The sequence below is a fragment of the Haemorhous mexicanus genome, chromosome 9, assembly GCF_027477595.1.
Source record: "Haemorhous mexicanus isolate bHaeMex1 chromosome 9, bHaeMex1.pri, whole genome shotgun sequence".
Lineage (NCBI taxonomy): Eukaryota > Metazoa > Chordata > Aves > Passeriformes > Fringillidae > Haemorhous > Haemorhous mexicanus.
The window spans coordinates 1,310,086-1,323,857 of record NC_082349.1 but is presented as its reverse complement, the minus strand read 5'-3'; the positions used below and the strand labels follow the sequence as shown (position 1 = coordinate 1,323,857).

The window sequence follows — 13,772 nt, the reverse complement described above, 5'->3', positions numbered from 1 at the left end:
TCACGCGCTGTTCCCCGCGTGTCCGTGTACAACACCCCGAGCAGCGCAGTCCCGCCGCGTTCCGGGGCTCCATTTCGGCACGCCGGGCGGCAAATGGCGGCGCCGGGGCTGGGCCGGGTCCGCCCGCGGGGCCCCGCCTGCGAGGCGGGCGGGCGGCTCCGGCTGCGGGCGGCGCCAGCCCCGGCTCCGGCAGCGAGCGAGCGGCTGCAGCGCGGCTCCGGCCCGGCCCGGCCCCGGCCCCGGCTCCGCTCCGGCTGTGTCGGCGATGGCGGCGGCTCGGCGGGCGCGGGCGGGCGGCGGCGGCGGCGCGGGGCCGGGGTTCGGGCGGGCGGCCGAGCCGCCGCCGGTGCCGCAGGGGCTGCTGCGGCTGGCGCGGCGCAGCGGGCAGCTCAACCTGGCGGGACGCGGCCTCACCCACGGTGCGTGAGCCCAGCCGGCCCGCGGGGCCCTCCTGCCCCGCAGCTCGCCGGGGAGCCCCCGGGAGCCGCGGGGCTGCGGGCAGGGCGGGAGCGGCTCCCGGGGAGCACCATCTGGTCGCTGTTGTTTGTTTCTGGCATGTTTCCATCGGCTTGTGTTGATACCTCTGCAAAAATGTCTCTAGAACGCAGTGGACTGGAGAGTGACTATAGGGATGTGTGTATTATATATATATGTGTATGTACATATTTATATATATGTATCTATGCATAGATGTATGTTTTTATATATGTACACACACATGTTTATGCCCATCTGCATCCATATATATTTGTGTATCTGTATATATGTCATCCCCCAAGGCAGAAGGGTTGGAACTAGATGATCATTAGGGTCCCTTCCAGCCCAACCCACTCAATAATTTTACACCCAAAAAGCACTCTGACAGTGAAATTTTGGAGCAGACACCTGCGGGGTTCAGCTGATGGCTGTGTTTGTGCTGCAGTGCCCGAGCACGTGTGGAGGATCAACCTGGACACGCCGGAGGAAGCCCAGCAGAACCTGTCCTTCGGAGCTGCCGATCGCTGGTGGGAGCAGACGGACCTGACCAAGCTGATCCTGGCCTCCAACAAGCTGCAGAGCCTCTCGGAGGATGTGCAGCTGCTGCCTGCCCTCACCATGCTGGACGTGAGTTCAGGGATCCCTTGGTGCTCTGATGGTACTTCCCTGTAGGACATGGGGAAACGTCCTGGATCTTTGTTTTCCATTTCCCTCCTGTATTCATTTCACAGGGCCCTGGAGTGGCAGGACAAGGGAGACCGGCTTCCCACTGCCAGAGGGCAGGGATGGAGGGGATACTGGGGAGGAATTCTTCCCGGAAAAAACCCCTCTGAGGTACAATTTAGTAACTGTGTCCTAAAACCTCTCTTTTCTAGGTGCATGACAATCAACTGACATCACTTCCTTCTGCTTTAGGGCAGCTTGAAAATCTCCAGAAGCTCGATGTCAGGTAAGGCCATGTTACAGAACAAACGTGAAAAATGCTGCTGTGACTTTCGGGTGTGAGTGAGAGAGTGCAGGACAGCAACGTTTCTTTCAAAAAATTAGCTCCAGATTACTCATTGTAGAATATTATTATATATTATATATGTTATATTGTCCATTTTTGATCAAAACTGGTGGCCTTGGGTTTCTAGAAATTGTTTTCACTGATATTCGAAGTCACAATTGCTTGGAAGGTGCAAACAGTGATATTCTGAATAATGATTCACAAAATATTTATTTGTATTTTTTTGCTTCAGACTGGCAGTTCTAAGGATAAAACATTTCCAGTCATGAATAATGCACATTGTAAATAACTGTGTAGATCTTGTTTGTGCTGGAAGGTTCAGAATCTTCTGTTTACTGGGATAATATTGTAAATTTGTGCACAAGGAGAGGTTATGCTAGCACTGCTGGTGTGAAGTACATAAACAAAAAACCCTGGAATGTTGTAAATTCAGAGTAGGATTAAAAGTTTTCTTGAACAAATAAATCAAGATAGCCAGTTGTTCTTTAGGGGTGGCAGTGTCCTGACCAGCAGGCTGTGGCACACAAATGTTCTGTGTGCAGTTACATTCCTAAAATCTCCTGAGTGTTTTTCCTTTCCCTTTGTGTTCCATGTTTCCACCCCAGCCACAACAAACTGAGGAGCCTTCCCGAGGAGCTGCTGCAGCTGCCCCGTCTGAGGAGCCTCCTGGTGCAGCACAACGAGCTGAGCCAGCTGCCCGAGGGGCTGGGGCAGCTCCTCAGCTTGGAAGAGCTGGTAAAGCACAGCTTCAGACCTGTTCCTGTGTTTGGAAAGGCTTTATCTGCGAGTTAACAATCCCTGGCACTCAGCAGCAGGGCTTGGCAAATATTCCTGTGGCTGTTCTAATGTCTGCATGGTGGGGTTTGTTTTTGATGTGTTCTTGGTTTGACCTATTTTGGGAAAGCTGAAATCCCCAGCGGTCTGTCAGTCCTGGGGGAGTTGTTCCTTCTCTCACACTTGTGCCAGTTGTCAGCAATCTAATTTTACTGTTCTGCCTCTAATTAACTTTGCACTAGCAGCACTCCTGGGATGTTCCAGACACCTCTCATCTCTCTCTCTCTGTTTCCATGTGCAGGATGTGTCCAACAATCAGCTCACAGCCATCCCCACCAGTTTTGCTCTGCTGGTGAACTTGGTGCGGCTCAACCTGGCCTGTAACCAGCTCAAGGAGCTGCCTGCAGATCTCAGTGCCATGAAAAGTAAATCACTTTCCTCGGGTTATTAGTACCAGACAGCCAGTGCTGTGCTTATGTTCAGGGTTTTAAAATAGATCCTTAAAGAGTTACTGTTTCCTCAAGAAAATCAGAGTTATTACTTCTAGAATCTGTTTGGCAAAATGTTGTTGTGTTTATTTTTAATAAAACCCCAGGACAATTAGGCTGCTGTAGAAAGGTATTTTTATCTTCTCTGTTTCTCACTGGACATTGACTTCCACAGGCTTGAGGCAACTGGATTGTACCAAAAATTACCTGGAAACAGTACCTCCTAAATTAGCAACCATGGCATCCCTGGAGCAGCTTTACCTGAGGAAAAACAAACTGCGTTCCTTGCCAGAGCTTCCCTCCTGCAAGTTACTGAAGGTGAGCTTGGAATGGCTGCTCTGCTGGAAATGCCTGTGCTGTAACCTTTGAAATAATGACAGTTACTTTAAACACCAGCTTTTGTGATGTGCTGTGATCAAAACCAGATGACAGCTCTGTCTTTAGAACTTTGTTTAACGTGCAACTTCTCTTCCTGCCCTCATTGTTCAACCTTTTGAGTTTGCAGGACTTTCTAGATTTGGAAAATAAAAAGTGTTCAGGAGAATGACTGAAAGCTGGATTTAATATTGCCTGCAACAGTTATTTTTTTATCTCTGGGAACTTTTTCTGGATCAATTCACTTCATTCATTATAATTTTTTCTTTGTAACTATGGAGTGAATACACTGTTTTTCCTCTTAACATAATCAGGTTATATTCTCCACCTCATGCTGATGACTGCTGATGTCACAACTTAGGAGATAAGTTATAAAGTAATTTTACCACAGTTGTGGTGCTCTTTGTTCCTGTAGGAGTTACACGCTGGGGAGAATCAGATTGAAACCCTGAATGCAGAGAATCTGAAGCAGCTGAGCTCCCTGTGTGTGCTGGAGCTCAGGGACAACAAGATCAAGGCAGTGCCCGAGGAGATCACAGTGCTGCAGAAGCTGGAGAGGCTCGACCTGGCCAACAATGACATCAGTAGGTAATAGTGGCACCTGGGCTGGGGCTGGGTGGTGGCAGCTCCTTCCTTCCTTCCGTGGGAAGGGCACTTAAGGAATGACTCAGTCAGGAGATGAAGGAGCCCTCTGTGTGTTGTGGGATTGCTGAGATCAAACCCAGACTTGTGAAATGTTCTGTGTTCTGCCTGTGACTTAGCTGTGACTTGGGAGTGCTCGGAGGAGCAGCTGAGGGAGCTGGGCAGGGGCTGGAGCCCCAGGAGAGGCTGAGGGGGCTGGGCAGGGGCTCAGCCTGGAGCAAAGGAGGCTCAGGGGGCCCTTGTGGCTCTGCACAGCTCCTGCCAGGAAGGGACAGCCCCACGTCAGGCTCTGCTCCAGGGAACAGGGACAGGAGGAGAGGGAACAGCCTCAGGCTGGGCCAGGGCAGCTCAGGGTGGGCACAGCAGGAATTTCCCCATGGAAAGGGGGTCAGGCACTGGGTCTGCCCAGGGAGGGTTGGAGTGCCCATCCCTGGAGCTGCCCAGGGAATTCCTGGAGGTGGCACTCAATGCTCTGGGCTGGGACAAGGTGGGGATTGGGCAGAGCTTGGACTTTGATGGTCTGAGTGAGCTTTTCCAATTTAAATTAATCTGGGATTCTGCATCTTTTCCTGTGAACCTGAGCTTCAGTATCCCCTCTGAGCAGCCACTGCACGTTCTTTAGCAGTGGTTTTGGAGCTGCTTTGGGATCAATCAGTTGTTTCCCTCTGCAGGTTGCCTTACACCCTGGGGAACCTCCCTCAGCTGAAATTCCTGGCCCTGGAGGGAAATCCTTTGAGAACCATTCGGAGAGACCTGCTGCAAGTGAGCACTGGGGTTTGGTTGTGTGTGTGCACATCTGCACAGGAAGGACCTGGAGCTGCTGGAGAGGGTCCAGAGGAGGCACCAGGATGAGCAGAGGGTTGGAGCAGCTCTGCAGGGAGGAAAGGCTGGGAGAGCTGGGTTTGTTCACCTGGAGAGGAGAAGCTTTGGGGTGACCTCAGTGTGGCCTTGTAGGACCTGAAGGAGCTCCAAGAGAGCTGGAGAGGGGTGGAGGGCCAGGACAGGGGGCAAGGATGGATGGGACACTGGGCAGGAATTGCCCCTGGGAAGGTGGGAAGGTCCTGGCACAGGGTGTCCAGAGCAGCTGGGGCTGTCCCTGGATCCCTGGCAGTGCCCAAGGCCAGGCTGGACACTGGGGCTGGGAGCACCTGGGACAGTGGGAGGTGTCCCTGCCATGGCAGGGGTGGAGTGGGATGAGCTTTAAGGTCTTGTCTTAATGAAGGATCTAGGATTCAGTGCTCTGTTGTCTTGTAGGGAGGCAGCCAGGGGAGGGTGTGAGTTGTTCCCAGGGAAAGGAGTCCTTAGGGCAGCAGGAGGCTGGAGCCTGGGCACCACTCCTGCTGCTCAGGTCCCTGTGATGTTTTCCCTGGCAGGCCCCTCTCCTCAGTGGTGCTGTACATTCCTACTTCTGTGCCTTTGCCAGGGTTGTAAAATCAATGTTCCCAAAGCACTGGGATGCTCCCAAAATAAGCAGGACTGACAAGTCTGTGTTGCAATGAAATCTGTTAACATCTGTCAGGAGAGGGAAGCCCTGGTGTGCCTGGCTGAGGGAGCAGAGTGTGCCCTGAGTTAACGAGCACTTGTCCAAAGTGCTCCTGGAAAGGAGTCTGGGTCAGGAATGCTGGAGTTCTGCTGTTCCTGGATTACTGAGGGTTTGCTGCTTCAGCTGCAATTGTCACTGCTGGGCTGTGTTTCCCCCTGGGGCAAAGGCCAGGCACGAGGAGCCCATCAGGCCACGCTCTGGTTGTGCTGCCTGGATCCATCACCAACGCTGTAAATTCATGTGGCTGCAATTTCCTCTGCCTGGCTGGATTTTTTTTCCACTTGGTTTAGAGGAGCAATTGGTGGAGGAGCCTTAGGGCTCCCCAGGCACTGCTTGGAGCAGGTGCATACTGAGATAAAGGACTGGGGTGAGTGTAGAGGAGCAGCAGATTCTTCTCTTCCCTTCTCCAGCCTTGCTCAGCTCACCTTCTCTTCCTCAGGCCTCTCATTCCAGTCCCAACCCCATTCCTGGTTCTTAATGAATTTCCAGTTGATTTCTGGTAAATCCTGGTCTATTTTTGTTAACTCCCATGCCATTACTTGGCTCTGGAGCTTTACCCTGCTCTCTGCTTTCCTTCCCACACATCTGTTACTGAGATTTCAGTTTGACCTTCACCTTTCCCTCACAACTTCCCAGCTTGTTCCCTGTGGGCTTCCCTTGCCATGCTCAGCACAGTCCCCCTCTCCTTGCCTGTCTCCTTGTGACAATTCCCTCCTTTCCAACATCCACATTCCCTTTACCCCTCTCTGTTCACCCGGTCTCCTAGGCTGTGGCAACTGGAATGAGAAATGTTCATTCACATCCAGCACTTTGGGTCAGTCCCTGGTTGTGAAACCTGTAAAATCATCCCCCAAACCTGCCTTTCCCCCAAAACAAACGGTGCAGAGGAGATTGGGCTTCACTACCCACAGGTTTGTGCAGTGGCAGCTGTGTCTGACCACTGGGAGTTGCTGTGAGAGGACTGAGGGAAATCTTTGGAGCTGTTAAGAATCCCTGCAAATGATGCAAACTGCCACGATTTTCCCAGAGTTTATGATTTGGGCCATAAAAAAGTAGCAGAACAGTGAGCAGTCAGCTTCACTGACACTGTAAATGTGCTCTCTACAGCAAATTGGGCTGGAGCTTTTTAAAGGGAAAATTAAGCTCATTGGAACTATTTTATTTTCTCTTGGAAGTGGCAAAAATCTTCACATAAGGAGCTACAGAAGTGCAGCCTGAGGCTGTGATTCAGGATGAGTAGTTTTCAGCTGGAATAAATAAAATGATAACTAAGCAAGTTCCCAAGCTGCTGTGGGATTTTCAGTGGGATTTTTAGTCAGGAGTGCTGTGGGCTCCACCTGTGTGCTGGCATTGTCCCCTCTGCACTGTCCCCCCAGCTGCACAAATACTGCTGAGTGACTTGGGGTTTGTTTCTTTTTTAAAGAAAGGCACCCAGGAACTGCTGAAATATCTGAGAAGCAAAATCCAAGGTATGTTGCTTTTTTCCCCACTTCATTTTAAAGAGACTGTTCTAAGAAATTAAAGTAAAAGAGTTTAGGAAAGATGGTTGTTTAAATCCAAGTTCTTCCCAATTATCCTGCAGTAGTAATTTCCTTTACTCAACAGTTTGCTGTGATATTTCAGTTTCTTATCCTATTAGCTAATACTGAATAAAAAACATTCTGAATTGAGGATTGTCCTTTACAAACCCAGACTCACCCTGCTCAGCTGGATGGGAATTCCCATTTCAGGTGTGCAGGAGCTTTTTCATGTGGATTGTGGGGAGTAACCAGAAGGGAATTCGTAGAGGAGGGTTTGTAAACATTAATGCTTTAACTGAAATTGTCGTCAGTGTGGGTAAAGCTGCTCTGGGTCATCATTTCCAGTTGGAATTCCCTGGTTTTTGTAGTTTCCAGCCCCCTACCCCATGGAGCAGAGCCTCACAGAGTCACATCTCCAGTGCTCCCTCCCCTGCTTGGCAAAGTCCAGGTCAGCCCTTCTCCCTCCCTCACCCTAAAAGAGCCCCCAAATCCAAGATGGTAGAAAACCTTTATTGGGCATTGATTGAAATAATCTGAATTTGATGATCTTGAGTTGAGCCAGAGTAGAGCAGGATTAGAGTGGGGTGGTGGCAGCTGCCTGGGGCCACTCAGAGCAGCTCAGCTGTGTCCCTGCACCCCTCTGGTGTCCCCAGATGATGGACCTGGCCCCAATGAAGAGCCTCCTGTGACAGCCATGACTCTTCCCAGCCAGTCCAAGGTCAACATCCACGCCATAGCCACACTGAAATTATTGGAATACAGGTATTTGGGAATATTGCCCATTCCTGAAGCTGTAAGAACACTGTCCAGTAAATGCTTGTGGGTTTTTTCCCCACCTTCATTACACACCAAGCTGTCCACAAACCCTGCTGCATGTGGGCATTTCCCCCTATTAATTCCTTCCCCCTTTTAATGGGCAGATTTAGATGGTGGGGTTTGAATTATTTCTTTATATTACCAGATAATCTGCAGTAACTCATTGAAGTGCTGAATCCCAGCAGGTGCTTTTCTCACCTTTGAAGCCCTTTATGATTTTCACTAAGTCCCAGAACATCTTGTGGTAGGGGAGTCCCTGCTCAGTTATTCCTTAAATGGACCTGGAAGGGTTGGGAAATGGCAAGAAATCCTGTTTGGTGACCTTGTGGGCATGGGGCAGCGCTGGGAGCTTTCTGCAGCTGCTCCCTGTGTTCTGCTCTCTTGTCTTCTCTAGAAGAAGGTGGAAGTGCAGTGTTGATTAGCAGGCAGTGGTTAATTGGTGTCACTCCTGTCCCAGTGACAAGCAGGCTGCCGAGATCCCCGAGGCCGTGTTCGATGCCGTGGGCACCAACCCCGTGGCCACCGTCAACTTCAGCAAGAACCAGCTCAGGGAGATCCCCCCAAGGTACTGCTGGGAAGGCCATTCCCAGCTGGGGTTTGCTCTCCTGCCTTTGTTTCCTGCATGCTCTTCTCCCCCTGAGCTCTTTGGGCACACAGATCCATCCCAGTGTGGGGAGGCACTCGTGTAGGTGGGGCTGTGCAGTCACCGGGGCACCCACAGCCAAGGAGAGGCTTTCCCTGGCACTGCTGGGAGCCAGTAATCCCTCTGTGACACGAGGAAGGCTGCTGTGTCTCTGGGAGCCCCAAAAAAATCACCCACACTGGTTTTTGAGGACAGTTTATTCCCAGGTGTGCTGAGCACTGAACCTCTGGCACAGACAGCTTGAGCAGGTGCAATCCCAGAGGGACAAAGAGGCTTCTAGAGACTCAATTTTGGGAGCTGCTGCTTATGCATCCCATGCTGTGTGTCACTGTGTGAGGGGCTGCTGAATTCCCTGGGGTGGGTGTGGGGGAGTGTGCAGCTGCCTCAGAGTTCCATGCAAATCCAGACAGGAGACAGGAGAGCTTTCTCATTTAATTGCCTTTTGTTTTAGGGCTAAGCCAGAGACTCTGTTTGAGGGGTTCAACAGGGAACTTCTTGAGTTGTGAAAACCTTTACACCAAAGCATGTTAGTATAATAAATAATCTTCTGACAGCAGAGCAGGTACTCCCAGAGTTTGTAACAGCACAAGAGGGGAGCAGAAACAAAAGATGGGAGAAAATAGGAATTTTTGGTCAGTTTTTTTGGCTGCAGGAGAAGGTGGGTGAAGTCCATATTAAAACATCTCCAGGGCAGGAGGTGGCAGTGATGTCCCTGGGCCACGGTCTCTGAAACAACTCCTGACTGCAATAACTGAGGAGGCTTTGGTAGCAGTATTTGTGAGAGAAAATGCAATTAACTGTAGATGAATGATTTGAGCTTTGCCTTACCCCACATGTGAGGCTGGAGGAGCAGCAGCTCTCATAGGTGACATTGCATAATCTCCTCAAAATCCCTTCAGAAAAAAGCACAACTTGTCCTTGATTTGTAGAATAAACCAGGTTTTCTAATAATTTACAAAGCAACCATGAGCTTCCATAGAGAGAGCATCTTCCTTTTGTGCTTCAGGCTTGTGGAGCTGAAAGACTCCGTTTGTGATGTCAGCCTGGGCTTCAACAAAATCTCCTCCATTTCCTCGGGGCTGTGCCTGCTCCAGAAGCTGACACATTTGGATCTCAGGTTGGTGATGTGTGTTGTTGCACTTCCTTGCCTGGGAGCTTCTTTGCCTGCCTCCCTAAAGCAGCCATCTGTTCCAGTGGGATGGCAGCACTGAAATCATCCTCACTCCCAAAATCTCTCTGTGCCAGAGCCAGAATAGGACGTGGCCTAAATTTGGGCCTTGCTTAAAGAAGACACAAAAAGAAATGGACTGGTTCTGAGATGTGCTGGAGGAGAGATCCTGCCTCACTCACAGAAGGGTTCTGAGATGTTGCTATTTCAAAACACTCCTGAAGAAGACCACACCAAAAAAAAAAATCCTGGGAATTAGGACAGGGAAGGTGCAGATTTTGTTGCACTGCTGGAAAGAGAGGCAAGAGATGGCTCCTCATTGTCACCTTGCCTCCTCTGATTCCTGAGAAATGCTTCTGGCCTAATTTAGATGAGGATTAGCTCAATCCACTGATTTTGGGGAGCTTTGGAGTGACCTGAGTGATTCACTTTGGCTCCAGGGTCTGGCCACTTGGATAAGCTTTCCTCTGGAAAACGAGGAGCTAAATTTCCAGGCAGCTGTGTGCAGTTGGTGGCTGCTTGGGAATACTTGGGAATCTTTAGAGGACAGGCTCTGAGTGTCCTCCTGGCAGAAATGGGAATCCCTGGCATGCTTTTGCCCCTGCTATGAGGCAGTGGACTGGCCCCAGACTGTGTAGCTGATCTGGGAATTCTCAGCCAAACCCCTGACTAAGTTCAGTGCTTGTTGTTTGTCTTTCTTTGATAACAGAAACAATGTTCTGACAGCCTTGCCTGAGGAAATGGAGGCACTGAAAAGACTGCACACAATAAATCTTGCTTTTAATAGGTGAGCAACTCTTCAGACTTAAAATACAATAATGAAAAGAGAGGGGCTGAGTTTGGCACAATTTTCCTGTGATGTGAGAACAAGGAGCCACTTCACTGAGCTGGGAGCTCCCATGAAGTGCTCCTCTTTTGAATGCTCCATTTCTGACTATCCCTCCTTTCTCTTCCTGAAGATTTAAGGTGTTTCCCAGTGTCCTGTATCACCTCCCAGCCCTGGAGAACATCCTGCTCAGCAACAACCAGGTGGGATCCATCGACCCCGTGCAGCTGAAGGGGCTGGACAAGCTGGGAACGCTGGACCTGCAGAACAATGACCTCCTCCAGGTGCCCCCAGAGCTGGGCAACTGTGAGAACCTCAGGTGTGTGGGGCCAGGGGGCCTGCTCAGGAACACATTTGCTGTCTGAGTTCTTCAGGGAGTGCTTGGCAGAGGAAAGAGCACCCATTGGCAGGGTGTTGGGTTTGCCCAAAAAGCATCTCTGACCATCTGTAGAACAGGACAATTTCTTCCATGTCTTCCCTAATTTCTCAATAGTGCAGAGAATTGTGGGAGTGGTTTCATCATTTAGAGCTGATGCTGAGGGTCTGGGGGTTCTGTGAAGCTTGGAGCCTTGGGGGTGACATTTCCTGTGCTCCCAGTCACACTGCTGGTACAGCACCCATTGAGCCAGGAGGTTGGACCAGCTGACCCCACTGCTCCCTTCCAGCCCGAGCTGCTCTGGAATTCTGTTTCTATATTCCAGAAGTTCTCACTCCTCCTGGCAGAGGCTGAAGGAGTGGGGTGTGTGCTACGCCCCCACTGATTTATCAGCATAAATTAAAACTCAGCTGTCTCAAAGCTCAGCTGCTGAGAACCAGGGCAGCAGCAACCCAAACTCCTTTAGCAGCACAGAAGGGGAACTCCCCAGGAATTTCAAAGGCCTCAGAAATCCTCATGCAGTGGCTGAGTGTGTGGGTACAAGGAGATTAATCCCAGTAACTCACCCGTTTGCAGGAGCCTGCTGCTGGAAGGGAACCCGTTCCGCACGCCCCGCGCCGCCGTGCTGGCCAAGGGCACGGCTGCCGTGCTGGAGTACCTGCGCAGCCGCATCCCCTCCTGAGCCTGGGCACTGCTCCTGAGCCTGGGCACTGCCACCTGAGCCTGGGCACTGCTCCTGAGCCTGGGCACTGCCACCTGAGCCCTGGGCATTCCTCCTGAGCCCTGGGCATTCCCACCTCAGCCATGAACATGGCCTGGCCAAGGGCACGGCTGCCGTGCTGGAGTACCTGCGCAGCCGCATCCCCTCCTGAGCCTGGGCACTGCTCCTGAGCCTGGGCACTGCTCCTGAGCCTGGGCACTGCTCCTGAGCCTGGGCACTGCTCCTGAGCCTGGGCACTGCTCCTGAGCCTGGGCACTGCTCCTGAGCCTGGCCATTCCCACCTCAGCCATGAACATGGCCTGGCCAAGGGCACGGCTGCCGTGCTGGAGTACCTGCGCAGCCGCATCCCCTCCTGAGCCTGGGCACTGCTCCTGAGCCTGGGCACTGCCACCTGAGCCCTGGGCACTGCCACCTGAGCCCTGGGCACTGCTCCTGAGCCCTGGGCATTCCTCCTGAGCCTGGCCATTCCCACCTCAGCCATGAACATGGCCTGGCCAAGGGCACGGCTGCCGTGCTGGAGTACCTGCGCAGCCGCATCCCCTCCTGAGCCTGGGCACTGCTCCTGAGCCTGGGCACTGCTCCTGAGCCTGGGCACTGCTCCTGAGCCCTGGGCACTGCTCCTGAGCCTGGGCACTGCCACCTGAGCCTGGGCACTGCTCCTGAGCCCTGGGCATTCCCACCTCAGCCATGAACATGGCCTGGCCAAGGGCGCGGCTGCCGTGCTGGAGTACCTGCGCAGCCGCATCCCCTCCTGAGCCCTGGGCACTGCTCCTGAGCCTGGGCACTGCTCCTGAGCCCTGGGCACTGCCACCTGAGCCTGGGCACTGCTCCTGAGCCCTGGGCACTGCCACCTGAGCCCTGGGCATTCCTCCTGAGCCCTGGGCATTCCTCCTGAGCCTGGGCACTGCCATGGGCATTCCCTCCTCAGCCCTGAGCCCTGGGCACTGCCACCTGCGCCTGGCCTGGCCAAGGGCATGGCTGCACTGCTGGAATACCTTTGGAGCTGCATTCTCACTGAGCCCTGGCCATTCCCACCTGAGCCTGGCCTGGCCAAGGGCCCAGCTGCGCTGCTGTAATAGCTGCAGAGCCACATTCCAGCAGCACAGGAGCAGCCAGGTACCCCCTGTCCCACCAGCACCCCTGGGCTCCACTGCTTCCATCCTCCTCCTGCTCCTGGCTGGGAGTCTGACCCAGCTGTGAAACATTCCCTGCCCCTCTGCATGTTCCAGCAGGGATTTCAGGATCCCACACCACTCTGTTTACACTGTTTGTGATAAAGGATAGCAAGGAGAGCTGCCTTCAGCACAGCCATGGTGCTTCCTGCCGCTGAGCTGTGCTCTGGAGAGAGCTGTCACCATTGAAGCTCTGGGGCCAAAGGCAGAAGGGAACACTGGGGTTTGTATTCCTGTTTTGTTTCATTGCTGTCCCCTGAACTGCCCCCTGGTGTGAGTGTGGTGGAGTGCTTGAGCTGTGAGGTGGTGAGAGGTGGCCCAGGTGTGTGCAGGGCTCACCTGAGTGAAAATGGGGCTGGTGCTGTGCTGAGACAATAAATGTTCCCCTTGGATGTCTGCTTTGGGTCCTTCAAGCTGTAGCTGAGCTCTGTAGATGGGAACATGGAGAACTTCTCTTGTTCAGACACACTTCCAAATGTCCTGCAGGTGGTATTGTTAATGGTAGCAGTCCTGTGGGTGGGCTCCACCACCCTCCAGTGCCTGAGCACCCTTTCCATGGGGAATTTTCTAAATTCTCCACCCTGAGCTCCCCTGGCCCAGCCTGGGGCTGTTCCCTCTCCTCCTGTCCCTGTTCCCTGGAGCAGAGCCTGACCCCCCGGCTGTCCCCTCCTGGCAGGAGCTGTGCAGAGCCACAAGGGCCCCCTGAGCCTCCTCTGCTCCAGGCTGAGCCCCTTCCCAGCTCCTCAGGGACTCTCCAGCCCCTTCCCAGCTCCTCAGGGACTCTCCAGCCCCTTCCCAGCTCCCTCAGGGACTCTCCAGCCCCTTCCCAGCTCCCTCAGGGACTCTCCAGCCCCTGCCCAGCTCCTCAGGGACTCTCCAGCCCCTTCCCAGCTCCCTCAGGGACTCTCCAGCCCCTTCCCAGCTCCATTCCCTGCCCTGGACACTCTCCAGCCCTCAGGGTCTCTCTCAGACACAGCCCTGGAGGTTCTGTAGCACTGCAGAATTTTTTACAGTTCCTCACTAAACTTCCCTGATTTTGAACGTGTCCAGATGAACATAAAACACTGAGCTCACCCTCAGCTCCCCAGGTGTGGGAATTGCCTTCCAGCTGGAGCAGGGATGGCTCCGGGGGCTCAGGCCCAGCTGCACCTCCCCGTGTCCCCAAGGAGGGGAGCAGAACCTGGTCCTGGCTGCAGGAAATGGGAACGGGAATGGGCTGGGA

The 13,772-nt window shown here is 53.0% G+C and overlaps 1 protein-coding gene across 1 annotated transcript; it reads left to right on the top strand.

Moving 5' to 3' along the window:
- The first annotated feature begins 227 nt into the window (after positions 1-227).
- On the top strand, positions 228-12,942 carry LRRC40 (leucine rich repeat containing 40). Its single transcript, XM_059853559.1, has 15 exons — positions 228-419; positions 923-1,104; positions 1,353-1,426; positions 2,092-2,221; positions 2,562-2,685; positions 2,924-3,066; positions 3,539-3,711; positions 4,437-4,527; positions 6,732-6,777; positions 7,482-7,590; positions 8,102-8,209; positions 9,294-9,404; positions 10,165-10,242; positions 10,415-10,600; positions 11,234-12,942. The coding sequence occupies exons 1-15, from the start codon at positions 266-268 to the stop codon at positions 11,337-11,339; spliced, it is 1,815 nt and encodes a 604-aa protein (XP_059709542.1). The 5' UTR covers positions 228-265; the 3' UTR covers positions 11,340-12,942.
- Positions 12,943-13,772: the final 830 nt, after the last annotated feature.